This window comes from Cryptomeria japonica, chromosome 6 (genome assembly GCF_030272615.1).
Source record: "Cryptomeria japonica chromosome 6, Sugi_1.0, whole genome shotgun sequence".
NCBI classification, from domain to species: domain Eukaryota; kingdom Viridiplantae; phylum Streptophyta; class Pinopsida; order Cupressales; family Cupressaceae; genus Cryptomeria; species Cryptomeria japonica.
In genome coordinates, this window is record NC_081410.1 from 201,878,213 (window position 1) to 201,904,460 (window position 26,248).

Consider the following 26,248-nt stretch of genomic DNA (forward strand, 5'->3'; position numbering starts at 1 on the left):
TCCCAGCCAGCTAGTTTGCCCCACGTGTGAATGTTTGGACAAATAGAATAGATTTTGAGTCAGTTTTCCCCTGTGCTGAATGAACTCAAGGTGTTCTTGGCATAGGAAATGGAATTAAAAGGAAATATAATCATCGATGACGACCATTATATGTGCTGTTGGTATTTCAGTGCTGGCATTTTATTCAGAATGGTTGGACTTATGGTATTGTCATTTGTTGAGTTCTCTCAGTTTATTTCTGTGCCCTTTAATTGATAAGGATTTATGTGCTAATATTATCATCTTATTGTAGAGTCATTCTTGAGTTGAGGTTTTTGGGGTTGTCTAAAGGTGTGGAACTTTTGTGTTGATGTCATCCTGGTTGATGGTTAAGGAATTGAGTTTACGCTATTTCTTAATTGATCATTTTACCTCATGATGTTTACTTTTAGTGATTTCAGCTTGATCCAAGTCCTTTTTATGGGAATCGAAATCTCTGCAATGGAGTTTTATACAGTTATGACTTGCCTTCTAAAGGCTGACTATGACCTTGCTGCTACGTGTTCTTGCTTAGGCCTTACATGTTCACTCCCATCCCAACCAGTTAATTACCACCATGCATGAATATTTGGACAAATGGAATAGATTTTGAATGAGTTTCGTGCTGAAAGCACTCAAGGTGTTCTTGGCATGGGAAATGGAATTAAAAGAACATATAATCATTTATCATTATAAATCTGTATGTGCTTGAGGTAGTTCAGTGCTGGCGCTATATTTAGATTTAGAATACTTGGAATTATGGTATTGTCAATTCATGAGTTCTCTTGGTTTATTTGTGTGTTCTCCATGTTGTTGGGTTACGACATGGACTCAAGTTCTTGCCCTTTAATTACTGAGGCTTTATGTGCTAGTATTACCATCTTATTGTAGAGTCATTCTTGAGTTGAGGTTTTTGGGTTGTCTAAGCATTCGGAACCTTTGTGTTGATGTTGTCCTGGTTGATGTGCTGAGCCATGATGCTGATGGTTGAGAAATTGAGTTTATTCTATTTCATAATTGATCATTTGACTTAATGTCATTTCCATTATGTGATTTCAGCTTGAGCCAAAAATGAGAATTAAAATCCTTGCATTTCTTAACATTCAAGTGATAATGACATGGGTCTTGTATTATTGTAATGCCTCCCTAACCCTAGCCTAAGTGAGATAATGTGTTGATACTCATTGAACGTTTTGATGCTAGATGGATGGTATAACATTAATTATTGCAGTTTGGTGCTGTGTTAAATGAGATTAATTATGGCTATGTTTTATGAGATGGGTGTATGTGTTGTGGGCTTGCCCAAACTATGATTATTGTGCTTAAATTCATGATTAGATGTATAGATAATGATGTTATATCATTTAAATATAATGAGATTAGACATGATGTTAGAATCCCTTATGGCCTTCAATGCTTCAGCTATTTATATGTATATTGAGCAGGTACGCTTAACATGTGTGTTTAAGTGGCCGCTGGTACCGAGTATCGACTCTGCCTAGCTCCACAAATCTCAGCGTACCCTGACGGTGGTTAACTAGAGATATCAAACTGGCCAAATCCCACTAAGTCTTACTTGTCATACTCAATTGAGTATGATTTCCCATGTGATGATCGTGTTATACCCCCCATTAACACGATTGGTAATGTCTGGAAACCCTAACCCTCATGTGAATGCCCAGTAAAGAGTGCCTAGTGTTAGTTTATATTCGCTGTGCATTTAGTTGCAAAAGTGAGTTTTATGATTTAAATAATGATTTCCCATAAATTTAATGATTAAATAATTTTGTCTTTTAATGATATACTGTATGTCCTATGCAAAAGATTAGGTTTCTAATGCTTGTTTTAAGTTCAAGGGTAAAATTTGGGAGAAAAGGAAGTATATTATTAACTATCTTAAATTTAATATTAAATTGTGATTTATAGTTCAATTGGCATATTATTATTTGAAGAGGCAAATCAGAGCTTACATATATTAATTCTAAAGGGCATTGCATGTTTAGGGTGAGAATGGATATTATTGGTAAATGTAAAGAGAGAAAAACCCTCTCTATGCATGAATTTTGTAAATTTTGAAGAGAGAAAAAACCCTCTCTATGCATGAATTTTGGAAATTTGATTGTGAAGTGAATTGTTCGGAGAATTTGATGGAGCTTTTTGCAAAAGATTAGGAAGTTAGAAGGGATTATGCTGCTCCAAGGATTTGGCCTTTTGTTTGGTATGTTTTTAGATATCGAGTTTTGATTTAAAGCAAAATTGAGGTATGAGTGCCATTTATCCCTCATCTCTCCATCTTTTTCTTTCTTTCTTGTTGCAAATGAATAGCATGATGAAATAAGCATTTTGTTAATTGAAATCATTTCATTTGATTGAGTAGATAATTAGATGTGATAAATTTTGGGAAAATTTGCATTTTGAAATGTTATCATGCCAAATTTTATATAGGATGGGTGAATTGATAATTTTGTAATAAAAAGGGATTGTCAAGCACCTAAGAATCAAAAGGGTATTGTTAGATTTTTAAATTTAAGTATGAAGTTTTATGTGATTTTGAGCTCCTTCAATGGAGGATTTCACAATTCATTAGTTTGGGTGAAAATAGGAAAAGTGATTAAAAGGTGGAATTTATGTCAAATAATGGTAGATTATAATGTGGAAAAATGGAATTAGTGTATGAAATTTTGATTTGGATCGATTTTGATCCCGTTACAAGGATTTATTAGGAATTGAAACTTTATGCCTATGTTGTGATTAGTAGTGGAAATTGAGAGTTTCTGCATTGTGTTATGAATTTAATTTTGAGATGTATTTTTGTGTTCATGGAGAGCACAATGATCCTAGGGTGAAGCTATTAGGACCAGTTATGAGAGTGGCTCCCAATGAGGGCCCAAGCACATATAACTGCATTGGTTAACACAATGGAAGTTGTGTTGAAAAACAAGTTAAAATTAAACAAAACATGAGAAATGGATTAATTTAAGTGATAGTATGTTTCCGCCTTCTGCCTAGAGTACTTGTAAAGGCCTAGGATGAGTTGGGAAAGATGTGACTGTCCTTGGGATGTTGAGTTAGTATGAGCAAGTTTCCTCGTCTCCTTGAGAGGATCACTCAGTTCCATGTGAGCTTACCTTCGTGCTACACGATGACACTCCTTTTCCATCACTATAATACCTAACCCCTTTGTAGCTTAAGTAGCACCCAAGAGGTGTGACATTCCTTTCCATTTTGGTGTTTACTCCTTGATTATCACATGATGTGTATACTTCATGATTGGCGTCTGTGTAAGCCTTTCTCCACAAGTGTATTATGTATTTGTTGTGTTTAGGCCGTGTGATTATCTCCATAGCACAGTGCTATGGACCTTGTTTACCTCACTGGGTAAACAGGAAGAATACAGAAATCGAACAGCAATGTACAATGCAATTATAAAAGAAGTACCAGAATAAGCCTTCCATTAATGTCAGAGGATGTTCATATTATAACCGTCGTCAACATTACCTGTCCTCCAACACCCGAAGATGGTACAATATATGACAGCCGAAGGGGTGCGACACAACCGTCGGCTAACTAACTGACCGCCGTAACACATTATTACCGACGACAACATAAACATAACAACATAACATAATGATTATTCCCGACAACATCATCCCCCCCAAGAAAAGAAGTCGACTCCGACGACTTAATACAAAATAGAGATGAACGGCAGGAACTACTGACGCTAGTCGGGCCCGGATCTTATACACTTGCTACATCCTCGCCTGAAAACCCTTTTCTACTACCATCCGATGCTCAAGTGCGGATTTCACCAATATTGCTTCCTTTGCCATCACAGTCCTCCTGTGCCTAACCCAAACTTCTCTGCAAAACACGTTTTCCAGTCTCAGCTTCCACCAACTGCTACTCAAATGACACTGTCTCCCTAGCCAATTTGTCCTCAATAGCCATCCGTGCTGCTCTCCCGGCATCCAACTCCTGGGTACGTTGAACTAAGTCTCACGCGACTATTGCCTCCAACCTGGTGGTCAGCTCCTCCCGAGCCCTCTATGCATCCACCAAGGCAACCTCACGTCCAGCCGAGACATACTCCAAGTTCCTCAAAGCGCACCAGTCATGCCTGGAGGTGGCCACAACCTGTTGGCACAAATGCTAGGAGACACCTGAAATCCTCCATCACACTCCCCAAAGGCTAAAAACTGAACTGAATAACTCCCTGGTGTCATACAACTGCACGGACTTGCAATGCCTTCCCTCAAACTCTGTTTGTTCGCAACCTCCAACTCCGTCTCCCTCTACGACTTATTTCTTCCCCGCCAATGCTTAGCTGCAGGCTTCTTTCTCACAAGACAGACAACCACAACACTTCCCGTGGTCTTCTGTAGCTCAAAATAAACTGGGGGTCTGGGGGCAACGCCCCCAGCGGGGTCGAGGGGCAGCGCCCCTCGCGGGGTCCTGGGGTAGCGCCCCCGCCACCAACACCAATTTACAACCTTCAGAACCCCACGAAAGTCCATGGCGCACATCATTTCTGTGATATTTTATGATGTCAATCCGTCGACTTTTTTTTTTTTTTTTTTTTTAGGCACTGTAATGTCCCGCCATACCACCTCCAATCGTGTGGCTGCTTGGTCTACCTGTGGCGATCGTTTTGCCCTTACGTGGCTGTGTGGAATTGTGCGAAATCCTGCTCTCCCTAAGCGGCGGATCAATCTGTAAGAACCCTCGACCCCATCCATCCGCTTCACTCCCTGCGGTAGCTCGTGGGCTGTGTGTATTGATCCGGCCGTGCGGTGCATCCCTTTCCCTGGCTGCGCGGTGATGTGCCTTCGGCCGTGTTCGATGTCTTCTTCCTCCGCGGGGTTTTATTGCCAAGGTCGGCTGTGCGGTGTGGTCGCTTCTTCCTTTCCTCAGCGGTGTGCGGCGTTTTATATCCTTGCGCGGCCTTCGGTGGCTCCCACTGCACGATGGTTCCACCGCACGGTGGTGTCACCGTCGGTGATTCCACCGCACGGTGGTGTCACCTTGTCACCTTGGCCCCACCGTACAGTGGCCATTTTCCCCTTCTTTTTTTTCTTTTTTTCTCTCTCTTTTTTTTTTGACCGTACGGTCGGTATCGTACGACCGTGCGATTTTTATTTTTTATTTTTTTAAGTTGTCTAGAGAGTCTTCGGCTCGGGTCCCCTGTCTCTGAGATCGCCCTTCATCCTTCTCGGTTTTTCTCGCCCAAAAGTCTCCTGCTTTTGTCCCATGCCTCTCGAGTTGCTTGCCCGGCCTCTTAGGTCCCCTTCCATCCTCTCGGGTCCCCCTCTGGGCTCTCGAGTGTCTGTCTGGCCTCTCGGGTCCCCTGCGCGCTTCGCGTGGTAAGGTTTCAATTTGTACCCGTTGGTGGCCAATCTATTTTCACTGGTCATTGAAAGACCTGGAACCACAAATTCTACAGGGACCACGACCTCCTTCCCATACATAAGAAGAAGAAGGATAATAAAGATTTTGAAGGCTGCGGCCTTCCACACAGGGTTCCAATCGGTGCCGACACTCTTTGGATTATTTACGTCGCCAGGGTTTAGGGCGTCTCCCTTCCAATATTCTTTGTATTCCGGCAGGTACACCTCTGTTGGTTGCTCTGGTTCCTCTACTTCGAGCCTGTAGCTTTGGAACATTTCGTAATCCTCCATTTGCCAGTGGAAGAGCCCGTTAGTCGAGCATACCTCATATTCAGAACATCCCTCCAATTCTAGCACCCCTTCACTGTTCGGCTCCATCGCGTTCTTGCCCTTACTTTCATCGAGACCCCCTTCCCCTTTATTAGAGTCCTCCGAGTCGGAAGAGGCGAGCTCTTCGCCGACATTTTGGGTGTGTAGGTCAATGGTATATTTTCGCCCTCCCTTCTCCATGGAAAGTGTATTTTTCTTCCAGTTGTGGTTTACCCTTGCGTTGATCAACCACACTCTCCCCAGGATGGCATCATAGCCTTTCTTCTTTGAGGGAATAACCACGAAATCTAACAAGAATGGTTGCATACCAATTGTCACTTGCTGGGCCATCAACAGGTTGAGTGGCTTAATGTCGTGTTGGTCCGCTCCCACCAGGTTGAATGTGGGTGGCCACAGGGTGGGCTTCCCCAGCCGCTTCCATGTTTCTTCTGGTAGTACATTCACCCCAGATCCTCCGTCCACAATGGTGTCCTTCAAAATGGTCCCACGGATACGCATTTCTACCACAGCTGGGTGTCTACCACTGCTCACGGCTAGTAACATCGGGTCAGTCGAAGGGCTAACGGAAACCTCCACCTGTGGTGTACTCTTCGTAGCGGTGACGGGAACCCCTACCTGTGGTGCACTCGACGATGCAGTGCTTTGCACATTGGTGAGGATGGCAGTCCTCAATTGTGGCATAGAGTCTAGAAGGTCTTTTACCTTTATCGACACCTCTATCTGCAAGATTTGCTCCATGATGTTATTTTCCGCTTCCGTACGGAATGATGTACTCGCCACCTCGTTGTCCCGTCGTTCGGTCGTCATCTCACGTTCAATATTGGCCTTTGCCTCCCGTAATCGCTCCTTCTCTGTACGGGGGTCGGGATAAGTGGCTTTTTTCGTCTGGGCACGGGTGATCGCCAGTACTTCTTTCTCACCAATCTTCTCAGCCTTCTCAATGTTGAGGAGATTAACCCCTGCCTGCAGGCAATTTGCGTCCTCATGGTCGCCTGGCCCACACCAACGGCAGAGGTGCTGAGGGGTGGCTTCCTTCGTGCAATCACGGGCGAAGTGCCCCCACTGATTACAAGCCCTACATTGGATAATTGGCCGGCCCTTGGCGTCATACTGGATACGGCTTCCATTATTGTTATTGTTGCCTCTTCCTCGCCTGTTGTTTCGGTAGCCGCCAGACGAGGCGTTGTTGCTCGCAGGCTGGGACATGCCGGCTGACGCAGATGGTTCTGTAAAGAGAACCTGTTGGTTACGAGTCCTCATATTGTACGGACGCTCCTTGGTAAGGTGCTCGGCAATCTGGCAAATATCACAAAATGCTTTTTTCGGACAAGACCCCTTGGTGTGTCCGTCGGTACGGCAGTCCGTGCACCATAACTCCCCTTCGTCGCCCTTGCTTGTGCTTCCTTTGGTTGCCTTTATCTCTCTCATCATTCGTTCCATATCTTTCTGGAGAGCCCGTACCTTCCGATTAGAGTTGTCATCACTGCTATCACTTTTGTCAGAAGAAGAATCATCCTCCGACGAGGATTTATTTTTCTTCTTCTTGGACGTCTTCTGTTCACTTTCTAAATCCATTGCCCTGTTATAGGCGTCGGAATATGAAGAAGGAGGTACTATCTTCATTTTCCGTCTAAGGGATTTCTTTAGACCTTCCACGAACCACCGTTTTTTCAGTCCATCTGCCGGCTGGTTCTCCATCTTTCCTAGCAGCTCTTTGAGCCGCCGGTTGTAGGTTCGAACAGTCTCGTCCTTCCTCTGTTTCGTGCCGTAGATTTCGGCTACGATCTCATTATCGTCTCTTAGGAGACGAAACTCTGCTTGAAATTCCTTCTTCAAGTCTGCCCATGTGCTAATCTTAGCCTTATCCGTATCTGAAAACCAGTCGATGGCTACGCCCCTCAGGGTTGCGGGAAACTGTGTTACCCACTCGTCCTCATCGGTAACACCATTCGCTCCCCAAATTGTTTCACAAGTGCAACAGTGGCGGACAGGGTCTTCTTTCCCATCCCCATGGAACTTTGGAAGTTTTTGTTTTTGTGCCATACCTTGCCTTTTTACTACTGGTGGCTGTTGTCCTACTCCGGATGGGTCAGATCCTATAAGGGGTGCTTGACCGCCGTGCCCCGGTGTCCCTCCGACACTCCTGGCAGCCCCGGTGTCTTCTCCCTCTTCTGCCTCCTCCCCACTCCTTGGAGTTTTCCTAGCCTCTGGTGTGTGTGGCAAGTCCCTCAAATCCCTCAACTGAGTTTTGGTACACTCTATCCTACGGCGGGTTTCCGCAAGTAACTCCTCCCGACTCCGTGGGTGGCCGCTGGCCTCACCGTCCCCTTCGGAGCGTTCCTCCTCTCTTCGCTTATACCTCTATCGCCTTTCCGCTTGCTGTTCAAGGATCAAGGCACGTTGGGCTACTGCACGTTCATCTATATATTGTGGCTTATTTTTGTCCTTATTCAGTGTATTGGGCATTAATTCCCAGACAGCTTTCTATATACTTAATGACATAAAAAGTAGAACACTTTTATTCATTCATAATGTGGAAGACAAGTTTATGCCAACAATATGACATAATCATTACAATAAGTGTTCTTTATTCCGCCCCGTATGGCTCACGGTTCAAATGCCCCTGACCTGGCGCCATCTCGTTCTGCTTCCCGTTCCTCGTACTGCTGCAAAATTTGTTGGCGTCGCTCGTCCTGGGCAATCTCCTCCAGGCGAGCTTGTTGTGCCAACGATGCCTGTGCTAGCAATCGGGGGAGATGGTTCATCAACTGATTTACCTCCGGACTCACTTCTAACGCTGTCCACACGGCACTTGGTGGGACTTCCGCCTCTCGTCGCACGTAGGTCTGAATGGCTACTTGGAGTAGAATCGAAAATTCTCTCGTCGCAGTGTCTTCTCCTACGTAGAGTTCTGTTTGGGCATCGTCGACCTCCGGGTTCACCTCACCAACGGGTAGGCCCATTGTGTTTGTGCGCCATCCGTGTCTCCGTGTCTCCTGTTCCCGAGTTCGTGTCGACAACGGCGCCAAATGTTTACCTCACTGGGTAAACAGGAAGAATACAGAAATCGAACAGCAATGTACAATGCAATTATAAAAGAAGTACCAGAATAAGCCTTCCATTAATGTCAGAGGATGTTCATATTATAACCGTCGTCAACATTACCTGTCCTCCAACACCCGGAGATGGTACAATATATGACAGCCGAAGGGGTGCGACACAACCGTCGCGACTCCAACTACCTACCCGTCGGCTAACTAACTGACCACCGTAACACATTATTACCGACGACAACATAAACATAACAACATAACATAATGATTATTCCCGACAACAGACCTACAGGTTCCAAATGATCAGGTGGCCTGGTAACCACCATTGGAGATCAGAGGCTTTGGCATCGGACTCTCTCTCTCTTCTATTCTCTCCTTTCACGTTCTAATTTCTACTATTTATGGCAAATGTATAATAAAAGGACCTAGTGTCCTACACCTTGTAATGATGTAAAATAGTATATTAGACCCTCCTTATGAAGGGATTGCTATCAAATGATAAATCAGATGGTTAGAGTAGTTTATTTGTCTCGGTGTTGGTGTTGAGCATGTAGTACTGACATGCTTTCCTTTCTATATTGAATGCTGCTCAATGGTTAAAATGAATGTAGGAATCTTAAATTTGGTCTTAAAATGAACCTAGATGTGTTTGTATTATCTTGGAGAGTGTTGTAGACCCCTCATGTTGATGTCTTGGCCTTTAGTGCCTTTCCTTGTCGTTTCCAGTTGTGTTGTGACATTTCCAAACCCATTTGAGGTCATTCAGGATGTCTTGTGTAGCCTTGTTTTGGTGTTGTGGTGTCACTAGGATGATTTTGTGCTTGTCCTTTCTTAGGGCAGAAGTTTTGGAGGTGGGTGAGGTCACTACACATCTCCCCATCCTCTCTATTTGTGTGTTGGAGGTGTCTAGTGTCTAGGGAATCCATTTTGCTTTCTCCTTCCCCACGTTTTTTTGGGTGTTTTCATGCTCTTATGGCATCTTGGGCACCTTTGGTTTTGTCCAATGCGCCTATCATATCCTAGTGACCGATCCTTGCTTTTGGTTTGCTCACTGGTCAAGACAAATGTGCGTCCAATGGATGACAAAACCAACACACCATGCTAGTGTCCCTCTAGCACGCTAGTGTCTTGGGCACCCTAGTCCACCTAGGGCACCAGTGTCCTCAGTTGTTTTTTAGAGGGCTTTTCCGAGTCCCAGAAGGGGTTGTTTGTTGATGCGGGAAATAGTACTTCTACTCCTTCAAGTCAACACAGAATAGAATGCTAAGTATCCTATCCTCTCTTGAATAAGGAAATCCCTAATGTTGTTCTAAATGAACAATGGGGACAACCTCAAGGTTCCAACTGTCAAGTCTTGGCGGCTTGGGATAACTCAGCAATGATGTGTTTTGTTGGTAAACATGAGGGGACTTACAAATGCAACAAGTCGGTCTGCATCTGACGATGCTTTGGATCTCAAGCTAGGAAAAATAAATAGCAAAAGAGATAGGCTTTAGGGATCCTAAGGACAATGGTAGTAATGGTTGATGTTGCGAGTAGACAGATTTCAAATTAAATAACCCCTGCTCAGCCAAAGATATACTCACAACTCCACAAGGATAGTGCAAGCTCCAAGGGATGGAAGGGTTTTCAGATTATGGATATCCATTCAGGCACCCAATTCTGGCACAGCCTGAGACAAACACCCACAGTTGAACTAAGCACAGTTTTGGGTTCAAACTAACCATACACAGAGATCTACAATTAGCAAGCCCCCAATGGTATGACCCTGAAATCAGATCGGATACCTTCACATTTCACCATTAGAATCACTGGACATTAACTAGCTAATCTGATGAAAAGAAACCATGCAAACAGAAAAGAACAAGATTGACAAACACCATTCTTCAATGTTTACTGATTTGTTCTAACTGCTATTACAACAATCTCTGTCCAACAGTCTTATTCTATTCCTAGTCTGCTAACTGCTAAAACATCTAACTATCTAACTCCTAAAAATCTAACCACTAAAATCTAACCATCTAACCCTTTACAAAAGAGAGGCATTGGCCTTTTATAGATTTTACAATATGAGTCTGAGGCCAAGATTGAAGCCATCCAATGGCTGCAATCTGCCTTCTAGAAGCTTGGCATCTTTAGCCCATGCCTAGTAATTCCCATAACTTCCCAACTACCTCCTTCAACCACTTCCTCAGCTACCTACAACTATTTGACATTAATCCTATAAATCAAGTAGCTGGGAATAACTAACCTGTGTCCCCTTGTTTTAAATTGCATTAATGGGGAGCCACAGGCTGCTATTTTACAATAAGGCATTTATGTTTTTTTACAAACAAACTGGTTTTCTGGAATTTCTAGCTGTGTATTTTTGTTTCTGCATATTCTTGGGTAGCTTTCTATGTCTAGTTAATGTCTCCCAAAGACTTGGAACAACATCACTTTGGTCCTCCGAACTGCAGTTGTATCTCTCACCAAGTTGAAGTGTTTCTCATCACTGTCGTCCTTCGCCATCGATTCTACAACACGCTCTCTGATTCGTGCTCTGAACTCCCTCTTCGCACTTGTTGTTTGTAACTAGGGTATAGGGGTTCGGATTGCCTTAAGGCAACATCCGAACTCCTTTAGGACTGGGTCCTACCCTAAACGTGGCCCTATCCTAAATCCACGCTAACACATAACAATTAAATATTAGCACCAAACAACATTAGCGCCTAAAATATAAGGAGGCCGACTTCAAGAAAGGGCCGACCTTAATAAAGAAAGGAGGCATATAATAAAGATCACTTTGCAAGACAATATCATCAAGTTCAATTAAAATCAGAATGCAAATTAGCTCTGCTGTGCGAACCTAAGGAAGAGGGTGAATTATTCAGTTTGGTGTAATATTGTCCAAGGGGACATAGCATATCTTGAGGCAAGTCATTGAAGCATACAAGGACAGATCTGATATGTCAAGATCAGATTCGAGCTAAGTATTGTACTGTTATTTAGAGGAGAATATACAATCTGACCTGTGGGTCTTTCATGCTGGGTTTTTCCTCCTTGGAGGTTTTCCCAGGGTATGCTTGTTTGTCTTCTATCATATTTCTGATTTATGTTGTCTTACTAAGTTCTGCAAATCTGATTACAATCTAGGGCACAATTTAATGCATGTTGATTCACTAAACTACGGCAAATCTAATATAAACCAGGGCATAATTGAATAAGATAAATCTAATTATCATACCTAGGGTTTAAATTAACAGCACTAACATCTCTCTCAAACCTGAATGAAAAATGCAACAGATCAAGAACCAAATAATATCGTATTTCATCATTTAAACAACATTGCGTTGTCATTCTATTAATCCTTTCCCTGTATGTTGACAATATTCATCATGGGTTTTAGCTCTGCAATTCTTGTTTTGGATCTACTAACACTCTTGGTGTTTTGATCGGCGTTTTGCAAAGCAAAAGCATTTTGTTTCAAGATGTTCAAATTTCATTTCTAGTTCTTAGCACCTTAGTACTTTTTTTGACCCTCCATCGGTCTTTTTTTGGCAATTTAAGGCACAAAATGTTTCTTTTAAAACATATGAACATCAATTCATTCGACCTCCCCATTGACTTGGCCAAATACCTTTCAGTATTTCCCTAGGCTAATACGAGAGCACTTTATTTTATTATCTTTATGCTTTGAAAAAAAAATCAAACCATAAGGCCCATGTTTGGCATTTAACAAACGATGTGAAGATGTTTGATTTTAAAGGAACACAAACTTCACTTTATGCACTTTAATTTATTTTAGTGATGGCTTTTGGTATTTATATTAGGTCTTTCTCAGCTTTTAAAGGTGATGACAAAGGCACCGATCATAACGCTTTTCAAAAAAAAAGAGCCGAACTTGTTTTGAATGGCCAATGTTTTAATGGTTTTGACGCCTTGAGGGGAATGTCGGGATTATATCGACCTTTGAAGGCCCGATAATAAAAAGTGATTTCATCATTTTCCTTTCTAAATAAATGCCCGGGCTCTCATTTTTAATTTTGGCCTTCATCAACAGGCACTCAGGAATATTATCAAGGGTTTTGTCGACTTTAGAAAGCATGATGATAGGAGGCTTATACAAACGCGACTTTACCTTTGCCTTAAAGATTTTCGGGCGTGATCATTTTGTTTGGGCTTCTATCGGGAGTTTCTAACTAGTGTGACGACTAGAAACAATTTCATGAAATGCCCACATTTGATATCTATTTTAACTTCGCACTGTGTGGCCTTCTTCTCTCTCGTCCGGTTTTCTTCGACATTCTCATATAGTTTGAATTTGTTGGCAAAGCTTTGATTTCAATGGGCTCGTTTTCGGGATTCTCTCGGCTTAATGACAGGGTTTAGAGGGCTCGCAACTTGGACAAACACTCTTTTCACTTTGTGATTTGCAATTTCCCCTTTGATATGTGTTGCTTTGCTTGCATTTTGGAGACTTGAAGAATACAATCGGCATATGAAGCGGTTTCGGAGCAATATGATATTGATACGCCCTCCATTCTTTGCCAAGATCATCTGTCGGGGTTTCTATCGAACTTCACAAGCTCGTTTCTGGATTCCTCTCTCAAGCATGGGCAAAAGGAGGGGGTCCCCTGTCTAAGTCAAGGTGTGTTATGCAGAGCAAAACATTGTCTAATCCTCGAAAGTTGCTTGTCTCATCTTGGACTGTTTGGGAAACCTTTGAGGTGGTCCTTGGGGGTTGTCAGTGTAATTTTGGCATCATGTGCATTGGTTTGTGTGCCTTTGTTCGCAAGAGGCCGATTGTCACACATAAGACTGAGGAGATGGCCTAGTTAGTTGAGTGAAATCTTGTTTCGTCTTTTGATGTCTTGTAGGGGTTCAAAAACCTTGTTGGTCATTCCTAAGGTGTTCCAAGCCTTCCTCTTTGGTCGATTGCATTTTGGAACCTCAGTCTTCCACTTGTGTGTAGTTGAGATGCAACCTGATATCGCATGTTGGTAGTTTGAGTTAGAGAGCTTCTATTGTGTTGTTAGTCTTTGGGCTTTGTGTTGGTTAGCCTATTTGATGTAAACGGGAGGTGGATGATTCCCTCATCCCATCTTTGTGTTTGTGGTTGGGAGAGAACACGATGGTGAGTTCATATACAGTCGTCGTCGAGGTGTCACACTCTCTCTCGAGTCATATGTGGTGAGCTGTCCCATGATTGCTTAGTCTTCTGTTGGAGACTCTTTGCTTTGCAGTGTTTAATTGTCTTGTAGTTCTCTTCTTGTGTGTCGTAGTGTCCCTTGCAACACTTGTATGCATGTTGTGGTGCTTTGTGACATGTTGTGTCATACCTTTGGTGTATTGTTGTTGTTGTTGTCTCTTGGAATAGTTTCAAAAAAGAAAATTATTCCATGTTTTCTTTGGCTTTTTTCCTCAGGGCTTCCTTGGCAGGGCATTACAATTACGATCAAACCCCTTATGTTGGTGATTCTAAGACTGAATGTGTTGTTCGTTAAATTCATGCCCTAGATCAATAATCAGATTTGTAACATTTAATCATGCCCTAGTTTATTAATCAGATTTGTAATTTAGTAAACTATAATCAAGTAAATTCAAGAATGAAACAAGGAACCAAGAGACAAACACAAATACCCTAGGAAAACCTCCAAGGAGGAAAAACCCAGCATTAAAGACCCACAGGTCAGATTATGTATTCACTCTTATTGCACAACATACAATACTTAGCTTGCTTTTCTGAATCTGATCTTTACATATCAGATCTGCCCCTTTTGCATGCTTCAAGACTGCACCAAAATGCCCTATGTCCTCTTGGACAATTTCGCACAAGTCTAGACAAGTTTGCACCCTCCTTGTAAATTCGCACCTTTTCATGCAGAGCTAATTCGCTGAACTTGAATGAATTGTCTTTGCAAGATATCTTTATTTATATATGTCTATAGCCTTTATTAATTCAAGTCGGCCTCCTTCCCTTTTTGGCGCCAATATAGTTATTGTGGAGTGGATATTTAGGATGGCGTGCAAGTATAGGGCTGGGTTTAGACTTGGGGGCACATTACCCTTTAGGATAGGGCCCAGTCCTAAATGGGTTCGGATGTTGCCTTAAGGCAATCGGAACCCATATATAGACCTAGTTACAAACAACATTGTTGGTTAAATAATAAAGGGGAATACCCTGAATACATCATGTGCTTAGGAGTTTTATCCAGTAGGCTGTGGGAGATTGCAGATGCACTGCTTGTTCGAACCCATGCTACCGCTAAGTATTCCTCTGTACCCTTACCAATTATAGCTTGAGGTAGGGCTATTTAGTTGAATGGCAGGACCAAATGGATGGTGAATTGGAAATGAGAAACATTAGCATGTGCACAGTGGAGGAACTTGGTATTGGGTCTGGCTATCAAGGACAAAGATATTCCTCTTTACCCCCTTGAGGAACCTTGCCCCAGCTGTGAGGGTAGCCAAGAAGAATAGCAGATCCACTTGCTCTGATTGACAAGAAAGAAGCAAACTCCAGGGGATTATCTTTATAAAAAACAAGATACTTAGTTCATAAAATCCTAATTTGAGTGAGCTCAATTGTGATCTGATTAATATGATCAGTGGAAGAGCTTGCTACTGAATGGAGCCTTATTTAAATGTAGTCATTTGATTGTTCAAGTCATTGACAGGGAATAAATTTACAGAAGTTGTTTATATGTGCTGTGGGAGGTCACCACTGCTTATATGATAGATATTTCTGATATTAATATCTGAAGGGGGTTTATTAAGTACCCTTCAGCATTTCTTCTGCCACTTATATTAGGCCACGTCTGTGTTCTGGTTTCATAGATGACTCGGATGAGATAACCTTAGAAGAGTTACATGCATCCTTGATATTGAAGTAGACTAAATCTCATATTTTGTTAGATAAGTTCGAGGACTAGTATCAGTTGTAAACTGGTTCAAGCTTCATTATCAGAAAATTGAATCATTGATTTTGCATGTTGTGATAATGTTACTAATGTTGTGTTATAAGGAGAATGGTTGAGGCTCGGTTCCCTTCCTTGCCCTACCCTGGGTGTCATCTGTAGTTAGCTCTGCTGCAATACTTAACCCTAGGTAGTTAAGTTGCATGCACAAGTAAAAAGGAAGCTAGGTGCTGAGTAAAGGCCACATTGGAAGAAACTCCTAGCATTTTCAGTGTTGATAACTTGATATGTTTCCTGATTGGGATCACAAAATAAATTGAACCTACATGGGGCTCTGAAATGGTGTGTCGGCCTGCAAGCCAAGGTAGAAAATGGACCATGCACAAGCCCAGGAAGTTTGCTGCCTGTATTTGAGGACCTTTAGTTTTAGCTCAGCCATTGTCAAAATGGCAAAGCAATTCTGTGATGAATCTTTATTCTTGAGTTCCCTGGTTGATGTCTGAGGATTGGCTGACATGCCTTAGAAGAGTCAGTCCCTCTCAGATCTCCCTTGTTCTTCAAATCTTGGATGAAGAAGCCTAACTTGATGCCTGCCTTCTGTTAACCTTGAATATATCAGTCCTGTGGAATCTGACCATGTGTTTCCCTTCCCATGGTTGAGGTTAAGCCCATTGCCAATCAAAGACTACTCTTGTCATTATGGCTAACACATTGGCTATCTGATTCTGTAATGGACCCATCATTCCCACCATGCCCACTATAGATCTCCTAAAAAGGGTACCTTCAATTATTTCTATGGTTTGATTAAGTTTTAGAGTAGATCGTGTCCCTAAAATTCTCATTAAGACCACTTTGAAGGTCTTCCTTCAAGGTAGCTTTTGTGAGACTGGATTTAGTCTGGATCTGATTATTCAAACTGTAATTTCATCCCAGGGCATGTCACTTGATGTCACTGAGCCTTGGGTTTCAACATGTTTTCCTTTACTCAGTGGTTGACTGAGTTATCAGTTGAATATGTTTTTGTATATGTCAACAAGGCCAATTTATAAGAAGGTCCAACTTTTCTCAGGCTTGGTGCAGACAATTTTGCATTCATGGCCAGACTTAAGAAGTCAAGATGTTGTGCAACTATCATCCATTTGGTATCTCGGTCCCCGAGTAAGTCATAGATGGGCCCTAAAATTTGTGCCATGCGTCCAAGATGAATCTGTGAGATTTGACAAGCATCACCATCATGGCACACTCAAGCTATCAGGGTCCTTAGATATTTTAAGTGTAATATCTAAATGAAAAGACCCCAATCAGTGATAACTTCAATTAATCCCAAATCAAGGTTTGTGTAAAAGCATTCAAACGAATAACTAGGAGTTAAATTGTATTTTGCCTTGCATCCAACCCCTTTATCATGTCCAAATATAAGAGTCCATGCATACGAGGGTGCAAGATTCCAAACCTTAGCAATTATCCACATTTCAGCTATTATCTTTGCATCTAACTTTAATCTGAGTTAATTGCTCTAAGCCTCTAAGTCATTCTGAATGATTACTTTAGTGACAAATTTCATTTAGTCGGGTTTAAAACTATTCCCTGCATTTGCCCTTCAGATGTAAAACTGAGTTGATATCCACATGAGCTCGTAAGAAGTGATAACCCTGCAATTAACCAGGGTAACATAGCCATGATTTAGAAGGCCAACAAACATAATTAAATTGGACTTTTTCAACACCAAACTGGCTTAAATTGAATTAAAAAGCTTCCTTGTGTATAGATTTATCTCACAAGGCCAAAACTTTGCTATTGGTCCTTTTTCCTGTTTGATCCCATAGAGCTAATAAAGTTTCCAATCCAGTTTAGTCATTGTCAGGTCCAGAATTCATATCATACCATTTACTACTGATGAGTATTTTAGTTGCCAATAATTGTCTTGCCTCCAATCAAGCCAAATTTTAGATAGTTCTTGAGTCCTGTAAGTATGGTGGACACCATAAGAAAGAAACTTTAGCTGAGAGGATTAAACTAGAGCATATGGTTCCCTAACATCCAAAAGAATTATCACATGTGCTTTTGAAAAAGGCATAACCATTGCAGATAAGTTATTACCATGTGATAAAACCCTAGTGTTACCATGTTTTATCTGGAGTAAAGACAATCCAGTTAAAGACAATATGAATTTTCGGGCCATCAGTTTATCAGGGAAAAATGTTTCAATTTAAGGTGAGAAAGCATCTGCTAAGTCATGTAACCAGTATTAGCTAACCTTAATAGACATAACTTGGCGCTTATGGATTAGAACAGCCTTCGAGGTCTAATAGTATAAATCCAGAATAAATTAAATTAGTGTGGGTGGTTCTTGCATCCTGTTTAGGTGCCCAAAAAGGCAATGCTGCTGATAAATTTAATGATACAATTGGCTGGTGCTCCCTAAGTAAGCTAACTTGCAACCAGGGGGTTATATGGAGCTCCAATAAACACTGACGAAATCAATAAGGACAGTTCTGAAGCAAATTCCCACAGGACCCTACGGAGCCCTGAGATTATTTTGATAGTTCTATGACCATATTCCCAAGTTTGTACCTGAGATAAAAGGAATTTTGAATCTGGAAGGGCAGAATTTACTGAGTTGAGGGATGATTATTATGTTTTGCATCATCATAAACTTTGACATTACCACCCCAGATTGTTGTGTCCCAAGAGATAGAAGAATAAATTGAAGCGATAATCAGAGAAAATAAAGGTAACAACCATGTTAGTTTGTAACTAGAATTTTTTTCAGAAAAATATGCTTGAGAAAATTTAAATGGCAAATAGATTAATGTGCTCAAAAACAAAGAGACAAAATTGCTGACCAGTTTTAGGTGTTTTCCTTTGGGTTAAAATTGTGGAAATTTCACCAGATGAGAAGCTATTGTATTATTATAAACCTTATAGTACAGGCATGATAAGTTCACTTGTTTTGCCTTGAAATAACCTAACTGCAATCAAACAAATATCTACCATAAAAAAAACCTAAGGGAATTAAAGGTAATAATTTTGCTAACTTGAAATCTTTTTTTTCCTCCGGTTCAAAAGCTTAAAATATAATAGTTGTTTTTCCTGTTCCTCCGAGTTAAAAGAATGGCAAAAAAATTTACCTGGATTTTGGAGACAGCCAAGCAACAGCAAATATGTCTCACATATACAAGAAAACTATTGATAATACATCTCATGGCTTTTCAACTGGATATAAGTAACTTGCTAAACATAATTAAACATCCTCAATAACTGAATTACAAATAACAATAACAGTTATGCCGTTGAAAATTCAACATTGACCATTGAGATTTGCAATTAAAAACTGAGTGATTAACTGAAATTCAAATGTGAGACAATAAGTATGGATATAAAATCGATAAATTAATTATTATCAACTACCATAAAAAAAACCATTTAAAAATGCCCTCATTTTATTTTTATTCAAAAAAAAGATTGTTTTTCTCTTTTTCGGATTCCTAACAATTATTGACAATGGGGGCATCAGGTTGTTCCCAGCAGATAAAAGATTATACTATCATTGACTATGGAAATAACCGTTTGAAACTGACCCCATTTTATTATTTTAGTTTTTACATTTTTTTAAATTCTGTTTTTCAAAACAATTGTTGACATTGGGGACACTGGGAAGTTCCCAGCCCATTAAAGACATCAGGATATCCCTATGAAACCCTCCAAAACAGGAGACACCCCTGGGACACCCAAAAATCTCCAAAATGCTGAGTACATGAAAAAAATGGATTAAAAAGTGACGAAGGCAGAACATCCCCTCAACATCTCCAAATCCCCAAACATCTGGGACAGCCCCAACAGGCAGGGACATGTCCCCATGGAATACTGATTATTTCAGTTCAAGGAAAATAACCACCAACAATTGATTATAGCTTACATTTTTCAACGTTTATGGTGATCTTTATGGTGTGTGTATTGACAAGCTTGATTTAGACTAGGATTTGATATCCACATTCAAAATCCAAGCTATATTAGTGAACACATCTCTTTACAAGGCAATGAGAGGACTTCTGGTACATAGAAATCCTTGCCAAATTCAAGTCCTAAGTTTCCACTGTTGATGTACTTGCAGATCATGGGATAAATTCAAAAGAGAAATAGTTTATAATGCAATAAGTTGAAAAAAATAACACAGAAGAACCATTGCACGACAAAATTTGGTTTCTTCAATGGGAAATGTCAATTGCAAGAAAATAAGAGAATTATTCAACTCCAAAACCCATTCCTTGTAGATAACACAACAGAATCCTTGCAAAGTTGCATGCTTAAACATAAAGGAAATTGCTACAAAAGACAAGACTTCGTCTAGCATGTCATGAAGTTACAGAGGAAAAGACAAAACATAGGTCAGTTGACAAGAACTTACCATGATAGAGTCAACACCACAACCTGCTTTAACTTGTGCATGTGGATGATAAGGAAGAACCTTTTCAATTATTTCTTTCTCATCTTCTAAACTCAATAGTTCACCATCTTTATACCTGCCATCGAAGCCATTATCAAGGATATCAAGGGCCCTAGGTGAAAAATATTTCAAATGTATTAAACTATACATAGGCAGTAGCTTATGCATACTTCAAAGTTTCAAACAGAAAAATATGATATGTTTGGTAACTAGTTGATGATTGTGCCAATCTAAGTTGGAGATTGTACTATTAAAACATTAAATGAATCCATTTACTGCATCTAAAAATGTTGGTAGACCTCAAGTGGCTGGATGAATGGCACAGATACGTTCTGTTTCACATGATACCTTCTCACATAAGGAAACCATCACAAGGAGTAGTTCTAATGGGAAATGTTTCCCAAAAATAACATAGTTATCCCAGATAGAATGCTTTAAAGCCAAATATCAATATAGTACAAATCAAAATTGAAAGAAAATATGCTTCAACGGAAGATGTGCCTTACTTTGAACATTAGCCAAGTCCATACAACTGTTCCTATTACAATAGGTGAAATACTTTTTTGTGCTAGTCTCTGAGGGATCCAAAAAACCTATAATTCTCAATAAGTTTCTAGGGATCTCAAGAGATTGGATGTGTTCTTGTTGTATGAAATTTCCGAAGTTCTATAGCAGGGGAGCACATGCTAATTGTTGTTTATAATTAGGGCCTGGCGGATTCCAATTGCCTTGGGCAACATTGGAATCCGCCTAAGGGGACCAGCCCCTTCTCCAATATATGGGGCCAGGTCCTATACTCTTCGGCCACTCCAAAAGACCCCACGCTACACCTAAAGGTCCCCACGCCACTCCTTGATAGGGCCGACCTATCCTCTACAACAAAGGAAATTAAATAAACTAATTTGCAAATTAATTGGGTAAAGCCGACTTGGTTAGAGGTGTTTGATCTCCTATAAATAAAGCATACATTCTTCATAACATAATCAAGCAGTTCAAGTAAAAGGGCGAAAATACAAATGCAAGGCAAGTGAACTCCTGTTGTATGTAGCAGAACATAGCGAACTTCCTTGTTAATAGCAGCGAACTTCCTTGTTAATAGCAGCGAACTTCATTTATGCACAGCAGATAGCAGCGAACTTCATTTATGCACAGCAGATCACAGCGAACTCCATTTGGCACAGCAGATTACCAGTTAGGTGGCAGCGAACTCCACTTAAGTGCAGCAGATCATCAACTAGATCACAGCAAGACAAAGGGCTGCAAATCATAATCACTGCCAGCAAGCTATGTAGTTCTCTGTAGCATCTTCTCTATGACTGCAACTTCTATACTTCAGATAAGTGTGTAACTATCAATTGAATCAAAACCATAATCAGATCTGAGGATCTTTTCTGGCTGGGTTTTTCCTCTTAGGAGGTTTTCCCAGGGTATTTTGGTCTTGTCTTTATGCATTCATTTCTTGCTATGCTTAAATCTGAAAATCAATAAGTCTAATTAAACCTAGTTAGAAACAAATTCTAATTTTCTGAGTGTTATCTAATCTGAAAGTACTAAAATTTAGCACTAATGAATGTCAAACAGGAATACAAAAACTTGAACGGATGTTTAGAGGCACTTGCACAAAGAAATTGGCGATAGAATAAGAAGATGAATTGTAGAATTTTGAATTCAATATATAGTTTATTTCAATACCCACAAAAGTAAAATATGAGTCAATGAATTTCTGACAATGACATCTTAGTTTTGAGTAAAGTTACAGACATACAAGTCAGAAGATGTCATTGTCAAAAATAAGCTTGTTTTTTAATGAGAATTTCAAGAAAAAGCTACCCAAAAATTCAAAAAGAAAAATAAATATTATTTTTTAATTAAATTTACGAATCAAGAGAGTCAAAGAAACATAAACCTAAATGTATGAATGTAAGTTTTTGACCTTGACATCTTAAAGAAATTTCTTTTTTAATACTATAGTAAATAATGCGTAGACTGGTCAGAAATAAGCTTCGGAAAAACAAATTAACCATCAAAAGTTGATTCACTTCGTAACAGTATGATATATGTCATTCGGAAATTAAATTATAATGAACTTGAGATTTTCACAGTCCATGCAAATGAGCAAAAAGCTTCTGGTAAAACAGGTGCATTTTTTATTTTTATCAACATGAAGGATCACACTCTACAAGTATTCTTCAATGCCAAATGGGCGTTCTCCCATCCAAATATTTAGGAGGTTTAGGATTATCAAATGATTCCAAGCAAATTTGGCAGGGCAGAAAAGGACATTATTAAACCAGGCTCGAAAGATTCAGTTGATCAAAGCTACCTTGCAGAATCTCCTGGTCTCCTTTGAAGATAACAGAAAGGATTGATCTAACACACAGAAAATTCCTTTGTGCAGGCACTGAAGAGATAAAAAGACTTCCATTGATGGCTCGGGAAGGAGTGTGTAGATCAAAGAAACAGAGTGATTTGGGATTAAGAAAAATTAAGGGGTTTAACCTTGCCTTGAATGCTAAAATCACTTGGAGATTAAAATTTGCAAAGAAGAAACAGATGGAGATTACCGAGAGGAAATACCTGCATCACCTTGGGAACAAGGGGGACTGTTTATATAGCAATGATTTATGTCTTGCTTTTTGCCTTTGCAAACATATGGTGGACAGTAGATTTATCATAAATAAAGGTGTTAAGTGGAAGCTGGGAGATGGGAACTCTATTAATTTCTGGGAAGTTAGATAGTTGACTCTCCCCTTAGCAAGTGTGACTGTCTGCTGCATTTAAAAGACATTTGATTGAGTTGTATAGGGTTTAAAGTGGCAGATTAACTCGGTTAAGTGGGAGAACTCAAAATAGTAGCACTCTATTAAACTGATCAATCTTAAAAAAGAACTCATATCCAGCAAAAATAGTTTCAATTGTGTAGTCCAAGTCAGCAAATGTACCATTCAGAACAGCTGCAGGCATCAAAATCCTTACAAACAAGCTGATGGATTTACATGAGAGACAAGTTATTCGTATTAACAATGACAAAGATCCCCCAAGGGCTAAGAGTGGAAAAGAAGGTCCCAGTACCAAAACCAAAGCTAGCAAGAAGAAAACCTCTGAAGAGAAAAAAGGAACTGATGGACTTTGTCAAGCTTCATGAGAATTTCTGCCAACAAGAACTTGAGTCTACAGAAATTCTTAAGCAAAGGTAAATAGGGTCTTTTCTCGCTTTTTCCTTTCTGTGTCTAATGGCTTGGGTGGTCTTTGTTGCTGGATGTTTAGTAGAGATTCACTGCTGCAAATGGTTTGTTGTGTTTTTGGCTTCACTTTTGTTGTTACTTTTCTATATGTATAGGGTTTCAGGGTCCCTTCAAAACTTCTCTTACCTTCTTAATAAAAAACATTTAGGATCACACTCCATGTTCAATATTATACAAACGATAGATTGCAGTTTGATAAAAATTAACATACAAAGTTTTGCTAAAAAGAATAATTTAACGTATAACAAAACTACATTTGAATAATATATCTTCCCATCAACAAACCTATTTGATTTTTTTAAAGTACCTACTTAATTATGTCCATCAAAATGGCAAAGACTTATAGAAACAACTTTAGACAAGACAAGTTGTTGCAGGTTGCAGGTCCGTAGGTTAGATTTGGATACACCAAGCCTAAAACAATGGCTAATTTGTAGGGTATAGAGGATTTGAGCCTTGAAAAGGAGGCTGATCGCTATATGAAAAACAAGTCAACCCTTCTCAAGGGTCACACACCTTTTGCAAAGCATGTGTGCCCTTTGGTAAACATGAATTTAAACTTTCCACAAGAGCACACACTCTTTAGACACAGCATCTCTAACCCTATTTGAAATAAGCATGAATTTAAACTTTCTACGAAGATCACACATGTCATGGCCCCCTGTTACAAAATAAGTATGAGGTAAATCATTAAGGCTAAAGGCCCCTAAATCGTACTATGTAAACAACACTATGTGAAGAGCATTAAATATAAATCTTAGCCAACTGTATTATCTTGGCATTGAAATTCAATAAAAAATAAAGAAATTGTTATTATCATTGGGCCAACTCCTTGTAAAGGAATTGCTTCTCTTTAAGGCCGACTATGCTCTGATTGTGAAAGTATTTATTATATTTTTATTTTAATAGAGACTGACCCTAGAAGTGATTATTAACTTTAATTTGTATAAAAGGCTGACTCCCTCATGTTGTAGCACATTCCTTGGTAGAGACATCTCTCTCCATATGGTCACCCCTCTTGGGAACTTTAAAATATAATTATTAATTGCAAAGGTGGCCAACTTCTTGTGAAAGATCGCCTCCCTTCAAGAAGAGGTACGATGTGGTATGAAAGGAAGGTGAGTTGGAGATAAGGAAATCGAGAAGCAATACAAATGAAAATCATTCGAATTAGAGCTCTATATCCAGAGCAGAAATATAGAAGAATCAGCAATCAGATTAGAAAGGATGAAGTAAAAATTAGGAATAAGAATTCTGAGATCCGAGTTGAATCGGAAAGTAAGGCAAACAAGAGCAGAATCTGATCTAATATTATCACCCTGAGTTTAGTAAGTTTATGTATGGAAATGTGATGTGAGTATATGAATGCAACATTTATATTTTGCTGAAATGTATAGGGGTAATTGGATGGGAATAAGAACAGATGAACAATCCAGATCATTAATACAGGATCAATCAAGAGGATTGTTCGTTGAATCAGGTAAGTCTGAAAAGTAACCAGCAATATACATATACACGTATAATTTTAGCAAGTTTCTCAAGAATCCTTAAATAAGATTATTAAGGGACCGATTGCCAACTCATCAAGAATCTTAAGATTAGTGAGGAAACGTGGTAGAGGGGTGCAGCAGTACCAGTTCCCTCAATTAAGTAGCCCATCCCAAGTTGGTTAGCTTGTGGGCCAAGGGGTTGAATTGACTTGGTTGTTTCATGCTCTTGGATTTAGTTGTGAGGAACCAGTATCCGGGCATCCTTCCCTCAATTAAGTAACCCACCCCAAGTTGGTTAGCTTGTGGGCCAAGGGGTCAAATTGACTTGGTTGGTCATTCCGCACTCTTGGGCTTAGTTGTGGAGAACAGTCTCCAGGTGTCCTACGATGCTTTCCCATCAAATTCCTAATATGATTGGCTGTTGTGAATTCAATGTATTTAGGATACTTTGTTTTCAATAGGGATTGTTTATTATCAAACTGCTTAACATTAATTAGTTATAATTTTCTCTAAGTTTACCTGTGTTATGTAATTTATTTATAGAAAACTCTTTGTAAATCAGTTATTATTTTGGAATTGTTATTTTTGGGCAAAAATCAGGTATATCCCGAAAAGGGGACATTACAACACACCCTTTAGATGTGGCATCCCCAACCGTATTTGAAATAAGAATGAATTTAAACATTCTGCAAAGAGCACACACTTTAGACTCCGCATCCCCAACCCTATTTAAAATAAGCTTAATGCCCATCTTGTAAGATATGCCGACTTTTCCAAAGACTTTAGACTCGGCATCCCCAACCCTATTTAAAATAAGTTTAATGCCCATCCTGTAAGGTGTACCTACTTTTCCAAAGACCCCATGCCCTTTGTAAGAAATGGCCCTTAAATAATTTTTAGCAATAATTTTGTCTCAACTTTGTGCACTAACACCATCAATCTTATATTCCATTCCCATAGGATTTAATGTTTTGGTGTTTACTATTGCATGATATATTGAATGCATGGGAAGAGTTTACAGCCTAACCATTATAGTTTAGTAACATCAAGCTTAATGCCCATCCTGTAAGGTGTGCCTACATTTCCAAAGACCCCATGCCCTTTATAAGAAATGGCCCTTAAGTAATTTTTAGCAATAATTTTGTCTCAACTTCATGCACTAACACTATCAATCTTATATTCCATTCCCATAGGATTTAATGTTTTGGTGTTTACTATTGCATGATATCTTGAATGCATGGGAAGAGTTTATAGCCTAACCATTATAGTTCACTAACATCAAAACCAAGTATATCAACAAAACAATAGAATTTAAAGCGACATAATATTCCTTTCAAATAATTTAATAAAGTAATACAATGTGAAGGGAGCATTGACCACAA

The 26,248-nt window shown here is 39.9% G+C and overlaps 1 protein-coding gene across 1 annotated transcript in view; it reads right to left on the minus strand.

Annotated features, from left to right (window-relative positions):
- LOC131069855 (protein DCL homolog, chloroplastic) overlaps nucleotides 1-26,248 on the minus strand; it is a 44,785-nt gene that overhangs the window by 3,054 nt on the left and 15,483 nt on the right. Inside the window, exon 2 of the mRNA XM_058005435.2 lies at nucleotides 20,093-20,207. Within this exon, the coding sequence (XP_057861418.2) occupies nucleotides 20,093-20,207 (115 nt within the window). The remainder of the gene's footprint in view (nucleotides 1-20,092; nucleotides 20,208-26,248) is intronic.